The sequence below is a fragment of the Pleurodeles waltl genome, chromosome 5 (assembly GCF_031143425.1).
Source record: "Pleurodeles waltl isolate 20211129_DDA chromosome 5, aPleWal1.hap1.20221129, whole genome shotgun sequence".
Lineage (NCBI taxonomy): Eukaryota > Metazoa > Chordata > Amphibia > Caudata > Salamandridae > Pleurodeles > Pleurodeles waltl.
This window is the reverse complement of record NC_090444.1, coordinates 14876956-14901402: the sequence shown is the minus strand read 5'-3', so window position 1 is coordinate 14901402 and position 24447 is coordinate 14876956. Positions and strand designations below refer to the sequence as shown.

The 24447-nt window shown below is 47.9% G+C and overlaps 1 protein-coding gene across 6 annotated transcripts in view; it reads left to right on the top strand.

Moving 5' to 3' along the window:
- The window catches only part of LOC138295275 (uncharacterized), a 304183-nt gene that overhangs the window by 163212 nt on the left and 116524 nt on the right, over window positions 1-24447 (top strand). For 4 of the 6 annotated variants that reach the window (XM_069233470.1, XM_069233468.1, XM_069233469.1 and 1 more), the window contains one exon: window positions 14087-14251. The exons of the other annotated variants lie outside the window; for them this stretch is intronic. In XM_069233470.1, the coding sequence (XP_069089571.1) occupies window positions 14087-14251 (165 nt within the window). The remainder of the gene's footprint in view (window positions 1-14086; window positions 14252-24447) is intronic. 6 annotated transcript variants of the gene reach the window in all.

The following is a 24447-nucleotide window of genomic DNA, read 5'->3' as shown; positions in this document are numbered from 1 at the left end:
AACACCTACACACAGATTTACCGGTTTCAGTTCAGACTGGTTTATATGGCCAGAGAACTTCTCCCATTCCATCAACAAGGGGCGTAAGACAGGGATGTATCTTAGCGCCCTTTCTTTTCTTGATATACATAAATGGGCTTTACGATTCGCTGGTAAAACATGGAAAGGATGTACCAAAGATGGGCCAGAGACTGCTTCCAGTTTTATTATATGCTGATGATGGAGTTTTAATTGCTCGTACCGCAAATGGTTTACAGGGACTTTTGGACCTATTTTACAATTTTATGTTGAACCTTGATCTGAAAGTAAACTACCCCAAGACTTTTGTTATGACATGTGGCCCACGTAATACAAAGTCTAAACAATTTATTATGGGAGGACATATTTTAAACAAGGTGAACAATTTTTGTTATTTAGGTATGTAAATGTGTTCCTCTCTGTCCTGGAAGACATATTAACTTCAAGTTCCAACAGTTGACAAGGAATAACGAAGCGATTTTTCGCTTTACTAGTAAATTAGGTCACAGACCCCCTGCACAGATGAAAACACTTTATAACTCCAAGTGTGCTGCAGCAGTCCTATACGGGGCAGGAGTTTGGGGCTATAACAAAATACCCTCTCCAAAGTGCCGAAAATAAATTCCTGCGTAGATTACTGATGGTTCCAAAATGTATAGCAAACATCATCAGCCATGAGGAAATCGGCCAACGTTTTTTGGAGGACAGGGTCTCCATTGCTCCTCTACTGCTCTGGATTAGATGCTGGCTGAACCCTGCGGCAAAACTTGTTCAAGACTGCATTTCTGATTGCTTACAATTGGACAACTCATTTAGGATTCCCTAGCTTGTGTTTCTGCGAAACTCCTTTGAGAAGCTAGGGCTTAGGTACATGTTTGACGAACCCCAATTGTTAACTACAAATTCTAGGTCTGTTTTGAAGTTAACTTATTTCGAGCACGTATCAGAGCTAAGATTTTATAGCTCCCTGAAACTGAAATCTTTTGATCCCTACATCCGGATTGTGACTGTGTGACTGTTCCATGTCTTGAACCCTATTTGATCTGGTTTTCAAGTTCTAGAATAACCTCACTTTTAACATTTTTCAGATTTAATCTGATTCATTTTAAGGTAGCCTTTCCCGAACCATGTTTTTGGAAAAAGGATCTATCACCCTTCCCCTGTGATTCCAAATCAAAGCAGAATACCTCACATTTTCTTCTCTTTTGCACTCTATATGCTGCTCCCAGAAAGGCTTTTATTTTACCCATTTTATGTCATCTTAGACCTATCCACTACAAGGAAGCTCTATTACATTTCCAGAGACTGCCAGATATCCAAACTTGTCATCACGTACTAGATTTTGTTACAGCTTCTTTAAGTATTAGGAAAAGGTCTACTCTATTTTAATCTCTATATGTTTGTGAAAGTTTACTATTTTGAGACAACATCTGTAAATATTGTGTTTTTGTGATTTTTAATCATGTTTTTGTATATTTATTTGCTACATGTCAAGGGGTTTTAGATTGGATGCTTACATGATGTTTTTAGAAATTGTTTTATAGTTTTTAATTGTGTTTTATACTTTTTACAGATTCGTAATATGGGTTTTGGTATCCACTTTTATGGCAATTGCCAAATAAAGTTATTCGACTGACTGACTGACTGACTGAGTGTGCTGTGGGAGATCATGTTGAATGCCTCGGAGAGGTTGAGAAGGATAACAGCCGCTGTTTTTCCTTAGTCCAGGATAATCCGGATGACATTGTGGCCTGTGATGAGTTCTGTGTTGGTGCTGTGGTTTCTTTCTGAATCCTGATTGAGTGTTTTGTGGTAGGAGCTGTTGTTTGAGTTGGTTTGTGAGTTGCTTGTTGATGGCCTTCTCTATCACTTTGGATCTATGGGGGAGCAGGGAGATAGGACAGATGTTGCTCAGCTGGTTCTGTTTGGCTGATGGCTTCTTGATGAGTATGTAGACTGCTGCACGCTTCCAGTCTTCCGTGAATGTGACAGATGTGATTGAGTTCTCGATGTTGTGGCTGAGAGCAGTGTTGATGGGTGATGCTTCAAAGTTGTAAACCTGGTGTGGGGAGGGGTCTGCTGGGGCTCCTGAGTGGTGGTGTGTATGATTGTCACTGTATCTTCCCTGGTGAGACTTTTTCATTTGGCCAGTTAGCCGCCTTGGTTGGTAATAGGTATGTGTGCAAAGAGATCACTGGGGTCTGGTTGGTGTGCAAATTTGCTGAATATGATTGCAATTGTGCTGTGGAAGCAGTTTGATAGGTCGCCTCACAGTTCTTTAAACGGGGTGATGGTGTTGATTGAGGCTGATGGTGTGGTGAAGTCCTTGACAATCAAGAAGATACCCTTATAGCTGTTGGAGCTTCCTTCCATTCGATCAGTGAGTGCTAGTTTCTTGGTGTCTCTAAGTTGCTGGTGGTAGTATCTGCGAGCAGCCTTTTATGTAGATCTGTCAGAGGTTTCATGGCTGGCTCTCCATTTTTTTTACAGCTGTTTGCAGTGTCGTTTGTAGTCTCGAAGGTCCTGTGGGTACCAGCTGGCCTGCTTGTTGGTTCTTATTTGCTTGTTGGTTTTGATGGATGTGAGGGCATCTGCACAGTTCTTGATCCAGTTGATGAAGTTGGTGATGTCCTCGCTGAGGTTGTCTGTAGAGTTAGATTGATCTGTGCTTAGGGCGCTGAGCCAGTCTGCTTCACAGATTTTGCCCCAGCTGCGGCTTGACATGCTGACACCGATGGGTGCAATGACTTGCCATGTGTTGATTTGGAAGTAGATGATAGAGTGGTCGTACATGAGAGATGTGCAGTTGTACTTGATGCTGTCACTGGTGGTAAAGGTGGGGACCAGTGTGTGCCCTGCGATGTGTGTTGGTTTTGTGATGAGCTGGGTTGGTCTAATATTGTTCAGGCTTTCGAGGTTTGCTGTGGAGCAGGGGTTGGTTCTGTCTTCTAAGTAGAGTTTTTTTATTAAGGTGTACAAGAGACAAACAATCAACAAAGGTGCATAATGCACACACGGATAAGAATAGACTGTTTGATAACTTACACGGATCACATTCAAAGGAGGACCAACCCACATAACAGTAGGCTGCAAAGTTTAGCAAGAGAAGGCCATAGCTAAACGTAGCAGACATATATCATCAGTAGATCTCCGATGCAGTGCAGGGCCCAACCCCAATCTTCCTGTCCACCAGGCCCACCCACAGGCCCAGCATCATACCCTCCTGCGGTACATCATGAGTGAGTAAATAGGATTGTGAGGGGCTCCAAATGTTGTGCGGGCGAAGTGATTGTCAGATCGTGGAAAGGTAAGACTCCAGCTGCTCATTGCAGTATTTCATATTCTGGAGCCATTGCTGAATAATTGCCCCTCACACAGGCCACACATTGTTCTGCCAGTAGAAGGGCAATCAAAAGAAACCACCTAATGCCCTTGTCTACAGAAAGGGTGCAGCCTAGCAGGACAATCTTCATGGAGGGTGTTTGAGCGAGCCCTGTCTGGTCCAATAGTGCGTGTGACACTTCTTCCCAGAAGCCATGAATGCATGGGAAATGCCAAGCCATATGAGCAGAGTCAGCCTCTGGCTCATCGTATCACATGCAGCGATAATCTTCTTTCAGTTTAAGCATAAATACAGGGAGTGCAGAATTATTAGGCAAGTTGTATTTTTGAGGATTAATTTTATTATTGAACAACAACCATGTTCTCAATGAACCCAAAAAACTCATTAATATCAAAGCTGAATATTTTTGGAAGTAGTTTTTAGTTTGTTTTTAGTTTTAGCTATGTTAGGGGGATATTTGTGTGTGCAGGTGACTATTACTGTGCATAATTATTAGGCAACTTAACAAAAAACAAATATATACCCATTTCAATTATTTATTATTACCAGTGAAACCAATATAACATCTCAACATTCACAAATATACATTTCTGACATTCAAAAACAAAACACAAACAAATCAGTGACCAATATAGCCACCTTTCTTTGCAAGGACACTCAAAAGCCTGCCATCCATGGATTCTGTCAGTGTTTTGATCTGTTCACCATCAACATTGTGTGCAGCAGCAACCACAGCCTCCCAGACACTGTTCAGAGAGGTGTACTGTTTTCCCTCCTTGTAAATCTCACATTTGATGATGGACCACAGGTTCTCAATGGGGTTCAGATCAGGTGAAGAAGGAGGCCATGTCATTAGATTTCCTTCTTGTATCCCCTTTCTTGCCAGCCACGCTGTGGAGTACTTGGACGCGTGTGATGGAGCATTGTCCTGCATGATAATCATGTTTTTCTTGAAGGATGCAGACTTCTTCCTGTACCACTGCTTGAAGAAGGTGTCTTCCAGGAACTGGCAGTAGGACTGGGAGTTGAGCTTGACTCCATCCTCAACCCGAAAAGGCCCCACAAGCTCATCTTTGATGATACCAGCCCAAACCAGTACTCCACCTCCACCTTGCTGGCGTCTGAGTCGGACTGGAGCTCTCTGCCCTTTACCAATCCAGCCACGGGCCCATCCATCTGGCCCATCAAGACTCACTCTCATTTCATCAGTCCATAAAACCTTAGAAAAATCAGTCTTGAGATATTTCTTGGCCCAGTCTTGACGTTTCAGCTTGTGTGTCTTGTTCAGTGGTGGTCGTCTTTCAGCCTTTCTTACCTTGGCCATGTCTCTGAGTATTGCACACCTTGTGCTTTTGGGCACTCCAGTGATGTTGCAGCTCTGAAATATGGCCAAACTGGTGGCAAGTGGCATCGTAGCAGCTGCACGCTTGACTTTTCTCAGTTCATGGGCAGTTATTTTGCGCCTTGGTTTTTCCACACGCTTCTTGCGACCCTGTTGACTATTTTGAATGAAACGCTTGATTGTTCGATGATCACGCTTCAGAAGCTTTGCAATTTTAAGAGTGCTGCATCCCTCTGCAAGATATCTCACTATTTTTGATTTTTCTGAGCCTGTCAAGTCCTTCTTTTGACCCATTTTGCCAAAGGAAAGGAAGTTGCCTAATAATTATGCACACCTGATATAGGGTGTTGATGTCATTAGACCACACCCCTTCTCATTACAGAGATGCACATCACCTAATATGCTTAATTGGTAGTAGGCTTTCGAGCCTATACAGCTTGGAGTAAGACAACATGCATAAAGAGGATGATGTGGTCAAAATACTCATTTGCCTAATAATTCTGCACTCCCTGTAAGTTGATGGGTATGTGGTATATGCAGTGCAGAAACTTGAAGTGCTGTAATCGAAGCTGGCTGCTGGGGAGAACTCTCCTATTCATATCTGCATTCCCTATCAGAGGATGCAACCCCCAAATCAGCCTCCCATTCTGTCTTGGGTCAGAGGGCAGGCACAGGGGCCTCAGATTGCATTGTGGTATAGAAGCTGATTGCCTGATGCCAGGAGGGTGGGGTATGAACAGGAGGGCCAGTAGAGCTAGGGACTCCTGACGGAACATGGGATATTTGTGTCTGCACAGCACTCTAAGCTGGAAGTATGTGAACACATCAAAGGCAGAGAAATTCTCTCTGCAGATAATGACGCAAAGTCAAGGAAAGTGGCACTCTGTAACATGTCCTCTCCTGTCCTGTAAGCTGTCCTCTCCTCCCCCCACCTCCCTACTTAATGGCGGCTGCTGTGTGGTAGGTCGAGCAATATCACTGACCTGGTCAGTGCACTGCTCTGCCTCCTGTGGCTCCACCTTGCAAGGAGAGCCCTTTCCCTGGCTCCTCTAAAATCCTGACCCCTGTCAGGAGTTCGAGGCCCTCCTCCACCCACAGGCTTCTGCCTGCGCCTCATCCCTGGTGTCTAGTGGGAGAGCCCTGCTTTCCTGCTGGGCTACCTTCTGCCTCTCTCCTCCTCTTCTCCTTTTCTCTGCTTTGCTCTCTGTTCTGATCCACTTCTGTCCCTTTGTGCTCTTTTTGCTTCGCGCTACACTCTTCCTCATTTTTCTCTCACTCCACTCTCTATCTCACTTTCTCTCTCTCCCCTCTGTCTGCTGCCCCTGTGGCCCGCCCCCTCCTCTCTCTCGTGCTGCACTCCCGCCGCTGCTGCCCTTACGTCTCACCCCCTTTTTTGCAGCCAGCCCCGTTTTTCACGCAGTTTTTCACCCCTGCTCCCGCCTTCCAGCTGTCCTCACCTCCCCCCCACCTTCCTATTTAATGCCGGCTGCCGTGCGTCCGTGCCTGGACGGTGCCGAGTGCCAGAACCTCTGGCTCCCATCCCCCCCACCGCCACCACACACTTCTTCACTATGATGCCGCCACCCTCTGCGCCCTCAACACCGGCGGCACTCACGCCTGCCTCAAACCTCCCCGCAGGCCACCCGCGGACCCTTCTTCTGACGGAACTGCACCTTCACCAGCCTCCACGCCAATAACCCACCCACCAAGGCAGGACGCAACTATCTCAGATGTATCCTCCTCAACACCCACTCGGTCCACAAGCATGCAGTAGAGCTATGGAATCTACTCGACTCAACCTCCCCAGACTTTCTGACCGAGACCTGGCACCTGACATCGCATAGACAATCCCGGATGGCTACAAGATCACCCGCAGGGACAACTCTAACAAACCAGGAGGTGTGTATCATCCACAAGAACACCCTCAGGATCATGACCAGCACCGAACACACCCTCAGCACTGCCGAACACCTGCACTTCCAGATCCACACTGACCCAAACTCCACCCTTCGAGGGACCCTCATCTACAGGCCCCCGACAGCAGTTCGGTGACTTCACGACCGACATCATCAGCACACACGCTCTTCCATCCACTGACTACATACTCCTCAGGGACTTAAACTTCCACCTCAAGAACACCAACGACAACAACACAGCCACCCTGCTTGACAACCTCTCCAACCTCGGCCTCAAACAGCTCGTCACAACACTGACCCACTCTGCAGGACACACACTCAACCCTATTTTCTCCGCCAGCAATCACATCTCCTTCAGCCACATCACTGAACTCCACTGGACAGATCACCGCTGCATACATTTCTCTTTCTCCTTCAAGAAACCCACAACACACCACCACCACAACGGATCCCCCACCGCAGTTGGAACAAGGTTACTGAAGACCAACATATGGCAACCCTCTCCCGGAACCCACCCGTCGACACCATCAACACTGATCCAGCTGCCCGCAACTTCACGCAGTGGGTCGACACCTGGGCCGATACTCTCGCCCCAATCAAGAATCCCTCCAACCGACGCACCGACAGAAAGGCCTTCTGGTTTACCGCCGACCTCCACAAATCTAAGCAAACCTGCCGAAGACTCGAAAGAAAGTGGCACTAAGATAAGACTCTGGACAACCACACAGCCTTCAAAAACGCCATCTGCAGACACCACCAACTCATCTGAGCCACCAAGAGAACTGCCTTTAAAGACCGAATCAACAACAACGCACACAGCCGAAAAGGAGCTCTTCAACATCATGAAGGAAATCTCCAACCCCAGCTCCAGAGCCAACGACATCCCACCAGACCTCTGCAACTCCCTAGCCTCCTCCTTCCACTGCAAGATTGCAGACATCCACAACTGCTTCAGCACCCAGACACCCCCCCCCCGGCAACCACCAACACCACAGATTCACCTCCGGCCAACCTCCTGCTTTCCTGGACCCTCATCAACAACAACGACACCATCGAAATCATGAACACCATCCACTCCAGCTCTCCATCTGACCCCTGCCCTCACCACATCCTCAACGAAGCAAGCTCCGTCATTGTACCCCAATTATGGAAGATCATCAATAGCTCCTTTGAGTTCGCCACCTTCCCGGAGAGCTGGAAACACGCCGAGATCAACGCCCTCCTCAAAAAACCGAAGGCGGACTCAAAGGACCTCAAGAACTTACGTCCTATCTTCCTGCTCCCCTTCCCGGCAAAACTCATCGAGAAGGCTGTCAACAGACAACTAGCCCGCTTCCTCGAGGAGAACTGCACCCTGGACCCTTCCCAATCCGGATTCCGCAGCAACCACATGTGTGCGATGCGATTGGCTGGTTGCAGTGGAGGGAGGTGTAGTGGGTGCTGTGGTTGTGTCAGTATTGATGGAGGTTAGGCTATTCTGCATATGCAACAGGAGTGTCTTGACATCCACATCATCAGGGTCCGTGGTGGTGTTAGGGCCAAGTTGGAGCATCGTCTGTGGGCTGACTCCTGGCATCACTCTTGCCCATCTTTCCAGCTATTGGGGTCTACCTTCCAAGCAGGACAGTCAAAGACAATGTGACTCAAATGTTGCAGTGGGCATCCCAGAAAGAAACCGTGGGGATGATGAGATGGTTGGCCTCTTCTCCCCGACAGGACCCAGCGAGTCAGACTCCCACCTCACACTTCCGATCCCAAGAGCCTCATCCGCGGACTCCCTCAAGGATCATTGCTGAGCCCTACCCTCTTCAACTTCTACATGGCGCCACTCACCCACGTGATAAGATTCCATGGAATCAACATTATCTTCTCTGCAGACAACACCAGCCGAGCTCATCCTCTCCCTCACAGATAACAACCAGTCTACTAGGACCAACATCACCACCTACATGTCAAACCTAGCAAACTGGACCCATGCCCACCCCCAGTGACGACTCCAAAAAACCTCAGCATCATCTTGGACAAGAGACTCATGATGGCAAAAAAGTGAATGCCGTCACATATTCTTGCTTCTTCTTCCTACATATGCTGTGCAAAATATTCGAATGACTCCCCACTGACACCAGACGCACAGTCACCCAGGCCCTTATCACCAGTAGACTAGACTACAGCAATGCACTCAATGCCGACATTATAAATCAACTCATACAAAGACTCCAGACCACCCAGAATGCCACTGCTAGACTCATCCTCAACATCCCCCGCAGTGCACACATCATGCCCTACCTCAAAAAGCTACACTAGCTGCCAATCCAGAGGTGATGCCATTTCAAATTCCTTCACAACGTCGGATCTACCTACCTCAAAGAATGCATCAACTTCCACCAACCCACCATGCAACTGCACCATCAGCCACACTCCATCTCACGCAAATACCCTGCATCCACAGGAGCAAGTCAGGAGGACGCTCTTTCTCCTACATCGCTGCCAAACCTGGAACGACCTTCCACACCACATCAGAACCTCCCCATTGCTACTCAGGTTCTGGAAGGCACTGAAGACCTGGCTATTCCACTAGGAGTCCAACTGTCCTACTCATCTACTCCAGCATCTGGATACCCCATGGGTGTTAAGAGTGCCGTACAAATCCGCGTATTATAACATGATCAACAGACAGGAGTGTGTCCCAAGTAACAGGCCCACCTAGGTACCTTATCTGCAAGGCACCGAACACACGCAACCATGATGGTGCAGAGCGCCCCCCCCAAATAAAATCAATTGTAGGGATCACTGCTCCCACCAGCATCCAGGATGCTGCAGTAGAGTCTGGATATGTGAGCGTCCCACACACAGACTAATAGATGGTGCGCAGGCCCTCAGGACCCGAAAGAAGGAGTTAAGTAATTCAGTAAGGGAGCCACAGGACAGCACCACTCAGGATGAGTCAATGAGCCACTGAAGGCACCTTCTGCTGCGCAGCTTAGAATGGGAGTGGTGTGGACACCCAGCGTTCTGGGGATTTCACTCAGCGGGTGCATCCGATCAAACATCCTGCTAAGTGTTCAGCCCACAGGGCCACAAGAGCGTGGCTCAAACGCTCATTGGATTGTGGGCACTCACCAGGTACTGGAGTGCCGCAGTGGGTAAGAGGCATGTCTTGTGCAAGTCCCTGGTGGGGAAGGTGCATGCCTCCAGGCTCCAGATGTGGATGTGGTCTGTGCTGCCGCTTCCAGGAGCTACAAAGTCTGCCCAGCCCCCTCCTCCCCAGGCACAAGAAGAAGCACTGCATCACCAGAAGCTGCAGAATATTTGTGATGGCATCCTTTGCTGCATTATTCAGGCGGATCGGAGGCCCGGTGCAAAAAGTCTGACAAAGGTGTGGCCATCTTGAGGCCAGCACTCTGGCTCCCCCCCTTTTAAGTGGAAATTAATGTTGTTGTATGAAGGCTTTGGAGTCGATGGTGAATGAAGTTGGTGATGAGGCTGGTACAGGGAGCTTGCAGTCTGGGTGGCCGGTAGGCAAAGGTTCCGTTCAGGGTGACGTTTTCAGAGATTTGCAGCTTATACTGCAGCTGTTTCATTAATGGGGTGACGCTCTCTGTGGACATTGAGCACTTGACGGAGTCTTTGTAGAGGACTGTGAGCCCTCTTCCTGGCTTGTGAAGGCAGTCCCGTAATCTTGTAGCCCCCTGTGAATGTCACAGCGATGTTGGGTGCTGATATGGGGTCAAGCCAGGTTTCTGTCAGGAAAAGGAGATCTGGGGCGTCACTGTTCAGCAGGTCCCAGATTTCTGTTGCATGTTTGCTGAGAGATCATATGTTGAGAAGCATGCATGCCAGTGAGTGTTGGGTGCGGGTTTGCTGCAGTCTGTGGTGTTAGGTGGGGGCATGATGGCGTTGCTGGTGCTTGCGTGCGGTGTGTGGGAAGGCAGCTGCAGGTAAACCAGCTGTGGATGCAGGTGAAGGCTCCTACTGTGTTGTATGGCGGTGCAGCCTCGGGAGGAGATGGGTCCCAGGTCGAGCGATTGAAGAAGTGCTGCTGTGTATCTCAGGGGGCAACTGGACTAGGGTTTGTGGTGCTGAGTGTGGTCCAGGCATGGACGGGGGCAGACAGGTGTGTTTTTCTGGCTCCAGTGGCATGGACAAACAGCTGCCACAATTTACTAGGTCCTGAGAAGGAGGAGTAGCGAGGGAGTGGGACATGGGGCTGCAGAGAAGCTGGAAGAAGAGGCAGGAATGAGATGTGGCAGAAAGAGCTAGAAAGGAGTGGGAATAGGAAGGAGTGGAGGGGGTGAGGGGCTTCAGGGTGTGCGAAAGAGGGGGCAGAAGGCCTTAAACAAGTGAAAAAGGCACAAGAAAAAGTTTGGAAAGGTCAAACGTTGCATGAGTTGAAAGAGAAAGCAAACAGAAAAATGGGTGGGAAGAATGGCAAAACAGGTGAAAAGAGCACAGAGGCTCAGGAGGTAAAAGAGAAAGCAAGCCAAACAAAGGGTGAGAAGAGTGACAGAAATGACTTAAAAAAGCACAGCAGCACAAGGGGAGAGAGAGAAAGCAGGCAGAAATTGTGTGAAAGATTGACAAAAATGTGAAGTGCAAGAGCAAAAGGCACGGGAGGGTGAAAGAGCTTGCAGAGGCCAAGGACCGGGTGAAAGGTAAAAGGGAAAAGGAGCTGGTCAATGGTGGCCAAGAGAAACTGAGAGCAGAAGCAGTGAGCCGGGAGCCTTCAGGCATGGGAGCCGGGTCTGAAAGTTTGTGATTAGACCTCCATGTTTGGAGAGATCCTACCCAGTTAGGATCATGAAAAGCCTCTTAAGAGATGCTTTTTCATTAGAGTATCCTTTGAGTCCCCCCTAAGTGTGATTTTCTGGAAAGACCCAGTCAGGCGTGTCCAATTCTGGGTGAAGGTGGTAGGATAGTTGTGAGAGGTGGTGGGGGGCCATATGATCTAGCTGGGTATTGGGATGGCGCAGACCCCCAGATGTTGTAGCAGTGTGAATTTTAGCCTGAGCCAGTCCAGGCGTGTGTCCTTGCCGCATATAGTTCTTAATTTGATGATTGATAAGTTGTAGTTGAACTGTGGGTCCTGGGATTGTCAAGTTGCTGAAATTGTCATTGAATCATGGAAGAACCAGCATCTTCATCATCTGGATCCCGCCACACATGGAGGGCTGCAATTTATTCAAGATGACTAAGGGCCTGATTTAGCCATCACAACAGTGACGGATATCTTGTTTGCGGAAATCTAAATCCCATTATCTTTTGTTGGATTTAGACGTTGGCCGACGGGATATCTGTCATCGCTGTGATGGAGTAACCTGTCCGTCGAGCTGTAAATCAGGCCCAAAGTCTTTCTGCATTTTCTCTGTTAACACCGTGGTATTATTCTCGATCATCGCCTGCAGGTTGTTAGTGACCAGAATGCCCAGGTATTTCATCTTGGCATACACACATAAACGTCAGGACATGCAAAGAGTGAGCTGTAGTAGAAGACATCATGGGTAGTGGGCCACTCTTGGACAGTTCATTTTGTAGCTTCAGAAATTGGAAAAGGGTGTGATGACTTCCAGGAGAGCTGGTTTGGAAGTCCTTGGAGAGGACAGTGTCAGCAGGATATCATCAGCATGCAACATAATCTTTAAGTCACCAGCATGAAAATCAGCGACCACAATTGTCTTCCAGTGGTGATGGCAATAACAAGGGGTTCTAATGCAAGAAGAAATAGTAAAGGAGACGGGGCACCCTGGCTTGGTCCTGCTGATGACGGCAATTAGTTCCTATAAGAATCCATTAAAATTAACAATGGCCATTGATTTTTGGGATAACCACTGCCTCATGGCTAGGAAGGTGAATCCAGTACCTGGTAAAGTTATGATGGAAAGACATGCAATGTTGTTATGGATAAAATGTGTCATTTTGAGGATTTTGAGTTTAGAATATGCTGTATTAGAAAATATTGCTTCTGTTGCCATGAACTCTGCTTGGTCTTTGAGTCTGTGTTTGTTCTCACTCTATGAGTACATTACAGTATATTGCCGAGCAATCCATACATGGCTAGCTACCTATAGAGGTTTCTTATGGATCTTTTTCCATGTGTGTCCCCATGCCAACATTCTATGATTGTCTCACCTCTCACATCAGGGTAATAGTTAATGTTTATCTAAGGGTCTGACTCTTAAAAGCAATAGGAACACCTGAAGTTCTGCTACAAGTGTGATTCAGAAGACTGGACAGAAACTCCAACAGCTACTCAAATTTGAAAAAACTCATATTGGCATTCAATGACTACATTTGAAAATGTATACTCCGACATAACAAACTTTCATTTTTTTCTGTCCTTAGCTTGGTCACACGAACATGTGCTCATTACTGGCTGCTACAGCGGGCGTACAGGGACATGTCAAGGGTTTAGTGTAGACTCAACAGCAGGCGCAGGCTTTTGATGCCATCAATATGTCCTCAACCATCTCATGATAGAAGTCATGTGGCGATGTCTCAGGTTCAGTTTAGGTCTCCTGAGCTGCAGGTCTCCGTGGCTCCTCCACCCCTTCTCATTTAGCGTTGCCCTCCATGTCATGCTCTCTGATGTCCCATCCGTCAACGGGATCTTTGTCTCATTTTTATCGGGGGAACCTCCTCTTCTTCTGAGATGGATGCAGCATCAGAGCCTTCTCCTCTGGAGATAAATACAGGATGATGTCTGACCTGCCCTGGTCAGTTGTCTCTTGATGTGACATCGTGACACGGATTTACTCTTTGATGCTCACCGTACTGTCGTTCCAGGCCATGTACGCTGTCCTGTATACAAGTCCAATAACTTGTTCAGAGAATTATTTCCAAGAAGGATGGAGAACTTCATTACTGGTAGAAGAAATGTGGCATAAAAAGCAACCATTCATTAGTTCATTAGCCTTCCAGAGTGGAGAATGTAGATCTTGCAGCCAGTCTAGGAACACACAGAGTTATGCAGTCGTAAGAGCTTTAGGGGTGTTCGCCAATTCTCAGGGCTTCTCTAATCTTCTTGCTCCAAGAGTCCTTCTTTCCCCCTTCACTCCTTGGTACATCCTCAGCTGCTCCACTGTGTTCCTTTGAGACTGTCCTACACTCAAAGGGTCTTGGAAGAAATGTTGTTGGTATGTTTCAGACAAAATGACTTGTTTTTCCTAATAGAAAAGGCAGATTAATGGTTCCATTATTAAATACAGGCTGTAAAGAACTGAGGTCTGTGAATAGTGGGGGAGGATGGTGTGGACTGCCATTCCTGTGTCAAGCCATGACCCTTGCATGGTGGGCATGACATGACCCCCAATATTGTCAGCCAGCCTCCTGACGCAGACCTCTCATAGTCAACCCCCAGACTCCTGCAACAATATTTTAATAGCCATCTTGAAATAATATTCAGAGTTTAGAAACAGAGTCAAATGTTCACAATAATGATGCATAGTGTGTTGTAATGTGTGTCTCCCACAGGACATCTGAGTGTGGTGGTGCTGCTGGTGCAGTTCGTGACCCAGAGTCCCATGGACCTGCCTCTCCCACAACTCTAACCCTGAGGGACAGACGGGCTGAAGGGCCAGCAGTGAGCGGCATGTGTGGAGGCCTGGGACAGCCAGCGTGCAGGATGGAGAAACTTGAGTATGGAGGCCATCGGAGACATTCTATTGTGCACTCACCCCCTCTTGAGCCAACGCCCCTCTGCCCCCTCTTCTCAAGCTCGCTTCTCCAGTTTCCTTCCCTCCTGGCTCTCCTCTGCACACACATACGTGTCACTATCTTCCTGTTTAATTTTCTCCAGTGCAGTTGGAACAGGCAGTCGGCTTACAATTAACTGAGCTTGTTGCATCCCAGAAGATTCAACGCAAGCCGGGTTTCAACCCCCCGATAGCACAAGGCTGCCATAGCCCCCCATCCTGTTACTGGTACTCTTATCTGCTCTTATATAGCACGGCGATTCACTCCCAAAGGGGTATCTCGGGGCTTGCTACTCAACGGCGGCGCAGAGAAATTAAAACAGCCAGGTTTTAAACAATTTTTAGAACATGTGAAGGTCCGGACAGTAATGAATGTGGTTGGGGAGTCTGTTCTAGAGGAATGGGGCAAGATAAGAAAAATAATGCCCCCCGAATCTGGCAGTGCAATTCCGTAGGACCTTTATAAGTGCTTTGTTAGTGAGCCTAAGCAACAGAGTAGGTTGGTAATAGTGGAGTCTGGGATGGAGGAAGGTGGGTCATGAGTGCCTGAGGGCATTGTGAGTGAAGCTGAGGACCTTGCCTGGGATGATGTAAGGAGGGGAGTTGTAGGAAAGTACCATCTTGCCTGGCATGTTACCCCCATTTTTCACTGTATATATGTTGTTTTAGTTGTATGTGTCACTGGGACCCTGGTAACCCAGGGCCCCAGTGCTCATAAGTGTGCCTGAATGTGTTACCTGTGTAGTGACTAACTGTCTCACTGAGGCTCTGCTAATCAGAACCTCAGTGGTTATGCTCTCTCATTTCTTTCCAAATTGTCACTGACAGGCTAGTGACCATTTTTACCAATTTACATTGGCTTACTGGAACACCCTTATAATTCCCTAGTATATGGTACTGAGGTACCCAGGGTATTGGGGTTCCAGGAGATCCCTATGGGCTGCAGCATTTCTTTTGCCACCCATAGGGAGCTCTGACAATTCTTACACAGGCCTGCCACTGCAGCCTGAGTGAAATAATGTCCACGTTATTTCACAGCCATTTTACACTGCACTTAAGTAACTTATAAGTCACCTATATGTCTAACCTTTACCTGGTAAAGGTTAGGTGCAAAGTTACTTAGTGTGAGGGCACCCTGGCACTAGCCAAGGTGCCCCCACATTGTTCAGAGCCAATTCACTGAACTTTGTGAGTGCGGGGACACCATTACACGCGTGCACTACATATAGGTCACTACCTATATGTAGCTTCACCATGGTAACTCCGAATATGGCCATGTAACATGTCTATGATCATGGAATTGCCCCCTCTATGCCATCCTGGCATTGTTGGTACAATTCCATGATCCCAGTGGTCTGTAGCACAGACCCTGGTACTGCCAGACTGCCCTTCCTGGGGTTTCACTGCAGCTGCTGCTGCTGCCAACCCCTCAGACAGGCAGCTGCCCTCCTGGGGTCCAGCCAGGCCTGGCCCAGGATGGCAGAACAAAGAACTTCCTCTGAGAGAGGGTGTGACACCCTCTCCCTTTGGAAAATGGTGTGAAGGCAGGGGAGGAGTAGCCTCCCCCAGCCTCTGGAAATGCTTTGTTGGGCACAGATGTGCCCAATTCTGCATAAGCCAGTCTACACCGGTTCAGGGACCCCTTAGCCCCTGCTCTGGCGCGAAACTAGACAAAGGAAAGGGGAGTGACCACTCCCCTGACCTGCACCTCCCCTGGGAGGTGTCCAGAGCTCCTCCAGTGTGCTCCAGACCTCTGCCATCTTGGAAACAGAGGTGCTGCTGGCACACTGGACTGCTCTGAGTGGCCAGTGCCACCAGGTGACGTCAGAGACTCCTTGTGATAGGCTCCTTCAGGTGTTAGTAGCCTTTCCTCTCTCCTAGGTAGCCAAACCCTCTTTTCTGGCCATTTAGGGTCTCTGTCTCTGGGGAAACTTTAGATAACGAATGCATGAGCTCAGCCGAGTTCCTCTGCATCTCTCTCTTCACCTTCTGATAAGGAATTGACCGCTGACCGCGCTGGAAGCCTGCAAACCTGCAACATAGTAGCAAAGACGACTACTGCAACTCTGTAACGCTGATCCTGCCGCCTTCTCGAATGTTTTCCTGCTTGTGCATGCTGTGGGGGTAGTCTGCCTCCTCTCTGCACCAGAAGCTCCGAAGAAATCTCCCGTGGGTCGACGGAATCTTCCCCCTGCAACCGCAGGCACCAAAAAGCTGCATTACCGGTCCCTTGGGTCTCCTCTCAGCACGACGAGCGAGGTCCCTCGAATCCAGCGACGCTGTCCGAGTGACCCCCACAGTCCAGTGACTCTTCAGCCCAAGTTTGGTGGAGGTAAGTCCTTGCCTCACCTCGCTGGGCTGCATTGCTGGGAACCGCGACTTTGCAAGCTACTCCGGCCCCTGTGCACTTCCGGCAGAAATCCTTCGTGCACAGCCAAGCCTGGGTCCACGGCACTCTAACCTGCATTGCACGACTTTCTAAGTTGGTCTCCGGCGACGTGGGACTCCTTTGTGCAACTTCGGCGAGCACCGTTTCACGCATCCTCGTAGTGCCTGTTTCTGGCACTTCTCCGGGTGCTACCTGCTTCAGTGAGGGCTCTTTGTCTTGCTCGACGTCCCCTCTCTCTGCAGGTCCAATTTGCGACCTCCTGGTCCCTCCTGGGCCCCAGCAGCGTCCAAAAATGCCAAACGCACGATTTGCGTGTAGCAAGGCTTGTTGGCGTCCTTTCGGCGGGAAAATACTTCTGCACGACTCTCCAAGGCGAGAGGGATCCGTCCACCAAAGGGGAAGTCTCTAGCCCTTTTCGTTCCTGCAGAAACCTCAGCTTCTTCTGTCCAGTTGAAGCTTCTTTGCACCCGCAGCTGGCATTTCCTGGGCATCTGCCCATCTCCGACTTGCTTGTGACTTTTGGACTTGGTCCCCTTGTTCCACAGGTACCCTAGATTGGAAATACACAGTTGTTGCATTGCTGGTTTGTGTCTTTCCTGCATTATTCCTCTAACACGACTCTTTTGTCCTTAGGGGAACTTTAGTGCACTTTGCACTCACTTTTCAGGGTCTTGGGGAGGGTTATTTTTCTAACTCTCACTATTTTCTAATAGTCCCAGCGACCCTCTACAAGGTCACATAGGTTTGGGGTCCATTCGTGGTTCGCATTCCACTTCTGGAGTATATGGTTTGTGTTGCCCCTATCCCTATGTTTCCCCTTTGCATCCTATTGTAACTATACATTGTTTGCACTGTTTTCTAAGACTATACTGCATATTTTTGCTATTGTGTATATATATCTTGTGTATATTTCCTATCCTCTCACTGAGGGTACACTCTAAGATACTTTGGCATATTGTCATAAAAATAAAGTACCTTTATTTTTAGTATAACTGTGTATTGTGTTTTCTTATGATATTGTGCATATGACACTAAGTGGTACTGTAGTAGCTTCACACGTCTCCTAGTTCAGCCTAAGCTGCTCTGCTAAGCTACCATTATCTATCAGCCTAAGCTGCTAGACACCCTATACACTAATAAGGGATAACTGGGCCTGGTGCAAGGTGCAAGTACCCCTTGGTACTCACTACAAGCCAGTCCAGCCTCCTACATTGGTTGTGCAGTGGTGGGATAAGTGCTTGAGACTACTTACCACTCTTGTCATTGTACTTTTCATAAGAGAAAAATATACAAAACAAGGTCAGTGTATATACACATAGCCAAAAAGTTTTGCATTTCCTCTTTTCACTCTTTTCTAAGTGCTGAAAAGTACTTCTAAAACTTTCAAAAAGTTCTTAAAAGTTTAAAAAGTTTTTTCTGTCTTTCCAAAAAGTTCTGAAAACTTTTTTCTCTTTTTCTATCACTTTAACTCTCTCTAAAAAATGTCTGGCACAGGAAAAAATGTTGAACTGTCCAAACTTGCATATGATCACCTTAGCTGGAAAGGAGCAAGGAGTCTCTGCATAGAGAGAGGTTTGAGTGTAGGGAAGAATCCTTCCTTAGAACTGTTAATTAATATGCTTAGAGTACAGGATAAGGCCATAAGTGCCCAATCTGTAGAAAAAGTAGCTAATGGTTCTCAATCTGATCCAGGGACTCCCCCAGGAAAAGGTTCAGGAAAGAAACTTCTCAGCCTGCCCATTACTAGACAGTCTAGCATAGTTGGTACAGAGGTTGAATCACACCATACTAATGGTGTGCTCTCACATTATACTGGTAGCCAAGCTGTTAGGGTGCCCTCTGTAAGGGACAGGTCTCCTTCTGTTCATTCCCATCATACCTCTGTATCTAGAAATGTCCCTCCCACCCACCCTGATGACAGATTGTTAGAAAGGGAGCTCAATAGATTGAGAGTGGAACAAACCAGACTGAAGCTCAAGAAGCAACAGCTGGATTTGGATAGACAGTCTTTAGAAGTAGAGAGGGAAAGACAGAAGTTGGGTTTAGAAACCCATGGTGGCAGCAGCAGTATTCCCCATAGTCATCCTGCAAAAGAGCATGATTCCAGGAATCTGCACAAGATAGTTCCCCCTTATAAGGAGGGGGATGACATTAACAAGTGGTTTGCTGCACTTGAGAGGGCCTGTGCTGTACAGGATGTCCCTCAAAAGCAGTGGGCTGCTATCCTATGGCTATCATTTACTGGAAAAGGTAGGGATAGGCTCCTTACTGTAAAAGAAAATGATGCTAATAATTTCCAAGTTCTTAAGAATGCACTCCTGGATGGTTATGGCTTAACCACTGAACAGTACAGGATAAAGTTCAGAGAGACCAAAAAGGAGTCTTCACAAGACTGGGTTGATTTCATTGACCAGGCAGTGAAGGCCTTGGAGGGGTGGTTACATGGCAGTAAAGTTACTGATTATGACAGCCTGTATAACTTAATCCTGAGAGAGCATATTCTTAATAATTGTGTGTCTGATTTGTTGCACCAGTACTTGGTGGACTCTGATCTGACCTCTCCCCAAGAATTGGGAAAGAAGGCAGACAAATGGGTCAGAACAAGAGTGAACAGAAAAGTTCATACAGGGGGTGACAAAGATGGCAACAAAAAGAAGGATGGTAAGTCTTCTGACAAGGGTGGGGACAAATCTAAAAATGAGTCTTCATCAGGCCCACAAAAACACTCTGGTGGGGGTGGTGGGTCCAAATCCTCCTTTAATCAGAACAAGGAAAAGAAACCATGGTGCTATTTATGTAAAATAAAAGGCCATTGGACAACAGATCCCAGTTGTCCAAAGAAAGGCACCACAGCTCCTACCACTACAACCCCTACTGCTACACCTAGTGTCCCTACTAATAGCAGTGGTGGTGGGAGCAAACCTACTAATAGCCAATCCAAGGGAGTAGCTGGGCTCACTTTTGGTAATTTAGTTGGGGTTGGTCTGATTAGGGAGACCACAGAGGCTACTTTAGTCTCTGAAGGGGCTATTGATTTAGCCACTTTGGTTGCTTGCCCCCATAACTTGGAGAAGTACAAGCAACTAACCCTAATAAATGGTGTTGAGGTCCAGGCCTACAGGGACACAGGTGCCAGTGTCACAATGGTGATTGAGAAACTGGTGCACCCTGAACAACACATACTTGGACACCAGTACCAAGTAACCGATGCTCACAACATAACACAAAGCCACCCCATGGCTGTTGTAAATCTCAACTGGGGGGGGGGGGTAACTGGTCCAAAGAAAGTTGTGGTAGCTTCAGATTTACCTGTAGACTGTCTATTAGGGAATGATTTGGAGACATCAGCTTGGTCAGATGTGGAGTTGGAGGCCCATGCAGCAATGCTGGGCATCCCAGGGCATATTTTTGCTTTGACAAGGGCTCAGGCCAAAAAGCAAAAAGGACAGGGAAGCTTGGATCCTGGAACAATGGACCAAGTGCTCCCTAAAGCTAGGGCTAGTAGAAGCAAACCACTTCCTACTATCCCTCCCTCTACAGTGGATTCAACTTCTGAGGAAGAAGAATTCCCTCCCTGTGCAGAACCTACACCAGAGGAGCTGGAAGCAGACACTGCTGAGCTTTTGGGTGAAGGGGGGCCTGCCAGGGAGGAGCTGAGTGTGGCACAGCAAACCTGTCCCACATTAGAGGGTCTCAGACAGCAAGCTGTCAAACAGGCTAATGGGGATGTCAGTGACTCTCACAGAGTTTACTGGGAGGACAACCTCTTGTACACTGAGCATAGGGATCCTAAACCTGGAGCTGCCAGGAGATTAGTGATTCCTCAGGAGTACAGAAAGTTCCTCCTAACACTGGCACATGACATTCCCTTAGCTGGGCACCTGGGTCAAATGAAAACTTGGGACAGATTGGTACCATTGTTTCATTGGCCTAGGATGTCTGAGGACACAAAGGAATTTTGTAAGTCCTGTGAAACCTGTCAAGCCAGTGGCAAGACAGGTGGCACTCCAAAGGCACCCCTTATCCCACTGCCTGTGGTTGGGGTTCCCTTTGAAAGGGTAGGGGTTGACATAGTTGGCCCCCTTGACCCTCCTACTGCTTCAGGCAATAGGTTTATCTTAGTGGTAGTGGACCATGCCACAAGATATCCTGAAGCTATTCCTTTAAGGACCACTACAGCTCCTGCAGTGGCAAAGGCCCTCCTGGGAATATTTTCCAGGGTGGGCTTCCCAAAGGAAGTAGTATCAGACAGAGGAAGCAATTTCATGTCTGCATACTTAAAGGCCATGTGGAAGGAGTGTGGTGTAACTTACAAGTTCACAACACCCTATCATCCACAAACAAATGGACTGGTGGAGAGATTTAATAAAACTCTCAAAGGCATGATTATGGGACTCCCTGAAAAACTCCGCAGGAGATGGGATATCCTTCTACCATGCCTCCTTTTTGCCTACAGGGAGGTACCCCAGAAAGGAGTGGGCTTCAGCCCCTTTGAACTTCTTTTTGGACACCCTGTTAGGGGTCCACTCACACTTGTAAAGGAGGGTTGGGAACAACCTTTAAAAGCTCCTAAGCAGGATATTGTGGATTATGTACTTGGCCTCAGATCAAGGATGGCTGAGTACATGAAAAAGGCCAGTAAAAACCTTCAGGCCAGCCAAGAGCTCCAGAAGCAATGGCATGATCAGAAGGCTGTTTTGGTTCAGTACCAACCAGGGCAGAAAGTGTGGGTCTTGGAGCCTGTGGCCCCAAGAGCACTCCAAGATAAATGGAGTGGTCCACACACAATTGTTGAAAAGAAGGGTGAAGTCACCTACTTGGTTGACTTAGGCACTGCCAGGAGTCCCCTTAGGGTGCTCCATGTCAACCGCCTGAAACCCTACTATGACAGGGCTGATCTCACCCTGCTCATGGCAACAGATGAGGGACAGGAAGAAGACAGTGATCCTCTACCTGATCTCTTCTCTTCCACAGAACAAGATGCTCTTGTGGAAGGTGTAGTTTTGGCTGATTGTCTTACTGCTGAGCAGAAAGATAATTGCATAAATCTCCTAGGACAATTTTCAGAACTCTTCTCTACTGTGCCAGGCACCACTTCTTGGTGTGAGCACACTATAGATACTGGAGACAGTTTACCTGTCAAAAGTAAGATCTATAGGCAGCCTGACCATGTCAGGGACTGCATAAAGCAAGAAGTTCAGAAAATGTTGGAACTAGGAGTGGTTGAGCACTCTGACAGTCCATGGGCTTCTCCTGTGGTACTGGTACCAAAACCCAATTCTAAAGATGGGAAGAAGGAAATGAGGTTTTGTGTAGACTATAGAGGTCTCAACTTGGTAACCAAAACTGATGCTCACCCTATACCCAGGGCAGATGAGCTTATAGATACACTGGCATCTGCCAAGTATCTAAGCACTTTTGATTTGACTGCAGGGTATTGGCAGATCAAATTGTCAGAAGATGCTAAACCTAAGACTGCATTTTCTACCATTGGAGGACATTACCAGTTTACTGTAATGCCTTTTGGTTTGAAAAATGCACCTGCCACTTTTCAGAGGTTGGTGAACACAGTCCTGCAAGGGCTGGAAGCTTTCAGTGCAGCATATTTGGACGATATAGCTGTCTTTAGCTCCAGCTGGGATGATCACCTGGTCCACCTATGGAAAGTTTTGGAGGCTCTGCAAAAGGCAGGCCTCACTATCAAGGCTTCAAAGTGCCAGATAGGGCAGGGTAAGGTGGTTTATCTGGGACACCTTGTTGGTGGGGAACAGATTGCACCACTTCAGGGGAAAATCCAAACTATTATTGATTGGGTTCCCCCTACCACTCAGACTCAGGTGAGAGCCTTCCTAGGCCTCACTGGGTATTACAGGAGGTTCATTAAGAACTATGGCTCCATTGCAGCCCCTCTTAATGACCTCACATCCAAGAAAATGCCTAAAAAGGTATTATGGACAGCAAGCTGTCAGAAAGCTTTTGAGGAGCTGAAGCAGGCCATGTGCTCTGCACCTGTCCTGAAAAGCCCTTGTTACTCTAAAAAATTCTATGTCCAAACTGATGCATCTGAATTAGGAGTAGGGGCAGTCCTATCACAACTTAATTCTGAGGGCCAGGATCAACCTGTTGCTTTTATTAGTAGGAGGTTGACCCCTAGAGAAAAGCGTTGGTCTGCCATTGAGAGGGAGGCCTTTGCTGTGGTCTGGGCTCTGAAGAAGTTGAGGCCATACCTGTTTGGCACTCACTTCATTGTTCAGACAGACCACAAACCTCTACTTTGGCTAAAACAAATGAAAGGTGAAAATCCTAAATTGTTGAGGTGGTCCATATCCCTACAGGGAATGGACTATACTGTGGAACATAGACCTGGGAGTAGCCACTCCAATGCAGATGGACTCTCCAGATATTTCCACTTAGACAATGAAGACTCATCAGGTAATGGCTAGTCTTATTGTCCTTCGTTTGGGGGGGGGGGTTGTGTAGGAAAGTACCATCTTGCCTGGCATGTTACCCCCATTTTTCACTGTATATATGTTGTTTTAGTTGTATGTGTCACTGGGACCCTGGTAACCCAGGGCCCCAGTGCTCATAAGTGTGCCTGAATGTGTTACCTGTGTAGTGACTAACTGTCTCACTGAGGCTCTGCTAATCAGAACCTCAGTGGTTATGCTCTCTCATTTCTTTCCAAATTGTCACTGACAGGCTAGTGACCATTTTTACCAATTTACATTGGCTTACTGGAACACCCTTATAATTCCCTAGTATATGGTACTGAGGTACCCAGGGTATTGGGGTTCCAGGAGATCCCTATGGGCTGCAGCATTTCTTTTGCCACCCATAGGGAGCTCTGACAATTCTTACACAGGCCTGCCACTGCAGCCTGAGTGAAATAATGTCCACGTTATTTCACAGCCATTTTACACTGCACTTAAGTAACTTATAAGTCACCTATATGTCTAACCTTTACCTGGTAAAGGTTAGGTGCAAAGTTACTTAGTGTGAGGGCACCCTGGCACTAGCCAAGGTGCCCCCACATTGTTCAGAGCCAATTCACTGAACTTTGTGAGTACGGGGACACCATTACACGCGTGCACTACATATAGGTCACTACCTATATGTAGCTTCACCATGGTAACTCCGAATATGGCCATGTAACATGTCTATGATCATGGAATTGCCCCCTCTATGCCATCCTGGCATTGTTGGTACAATTCCATGATCCCAGTGGTCTGTAGCACAGACCCTGGTACTGCCAGACTGCCCTTCCTGGGGTTTCACTGCAGCTGCTGCTGCTGCCAACCCCTCAGACAGGCAGCTGCCCTCCTGGGGTCCAGCCAGGCCTGGCCCAGGATGGCAGAACAAAGAACTTCCTCTGAGAGAGGGTGTGACACCCTCTCCCTTTGGAAAATGGTGTGAAGGCAGGGGAGGAGTAGCCTCCCCCAGCCTCTGGAAATGCTTTGTTGGGCACAGATGTGCCCAATTCTGCATAAGCCAGTCTACACCGGTTCAGGGACCCCTTAGCCCCTGCTCTGGCGCGAAACTAGACAAAGGAAAGGGGAGTGACCACTCCCCTGACCTGCACCTCCCCTGGGAGGTGTCCAGAGCTCCTCCAGTGTGCTCCAGACCTCTGCCATCTTGGAAACAGAGGTGCTGCTGGCACACTGGACTGCTCTGAGTGGCCAGTGCCACCAGGTGACGTCAGAGACTCCTTGTGATAGGCTCCTTCAGGTGTTAGTAGCCTTTCCTCTCTCCTA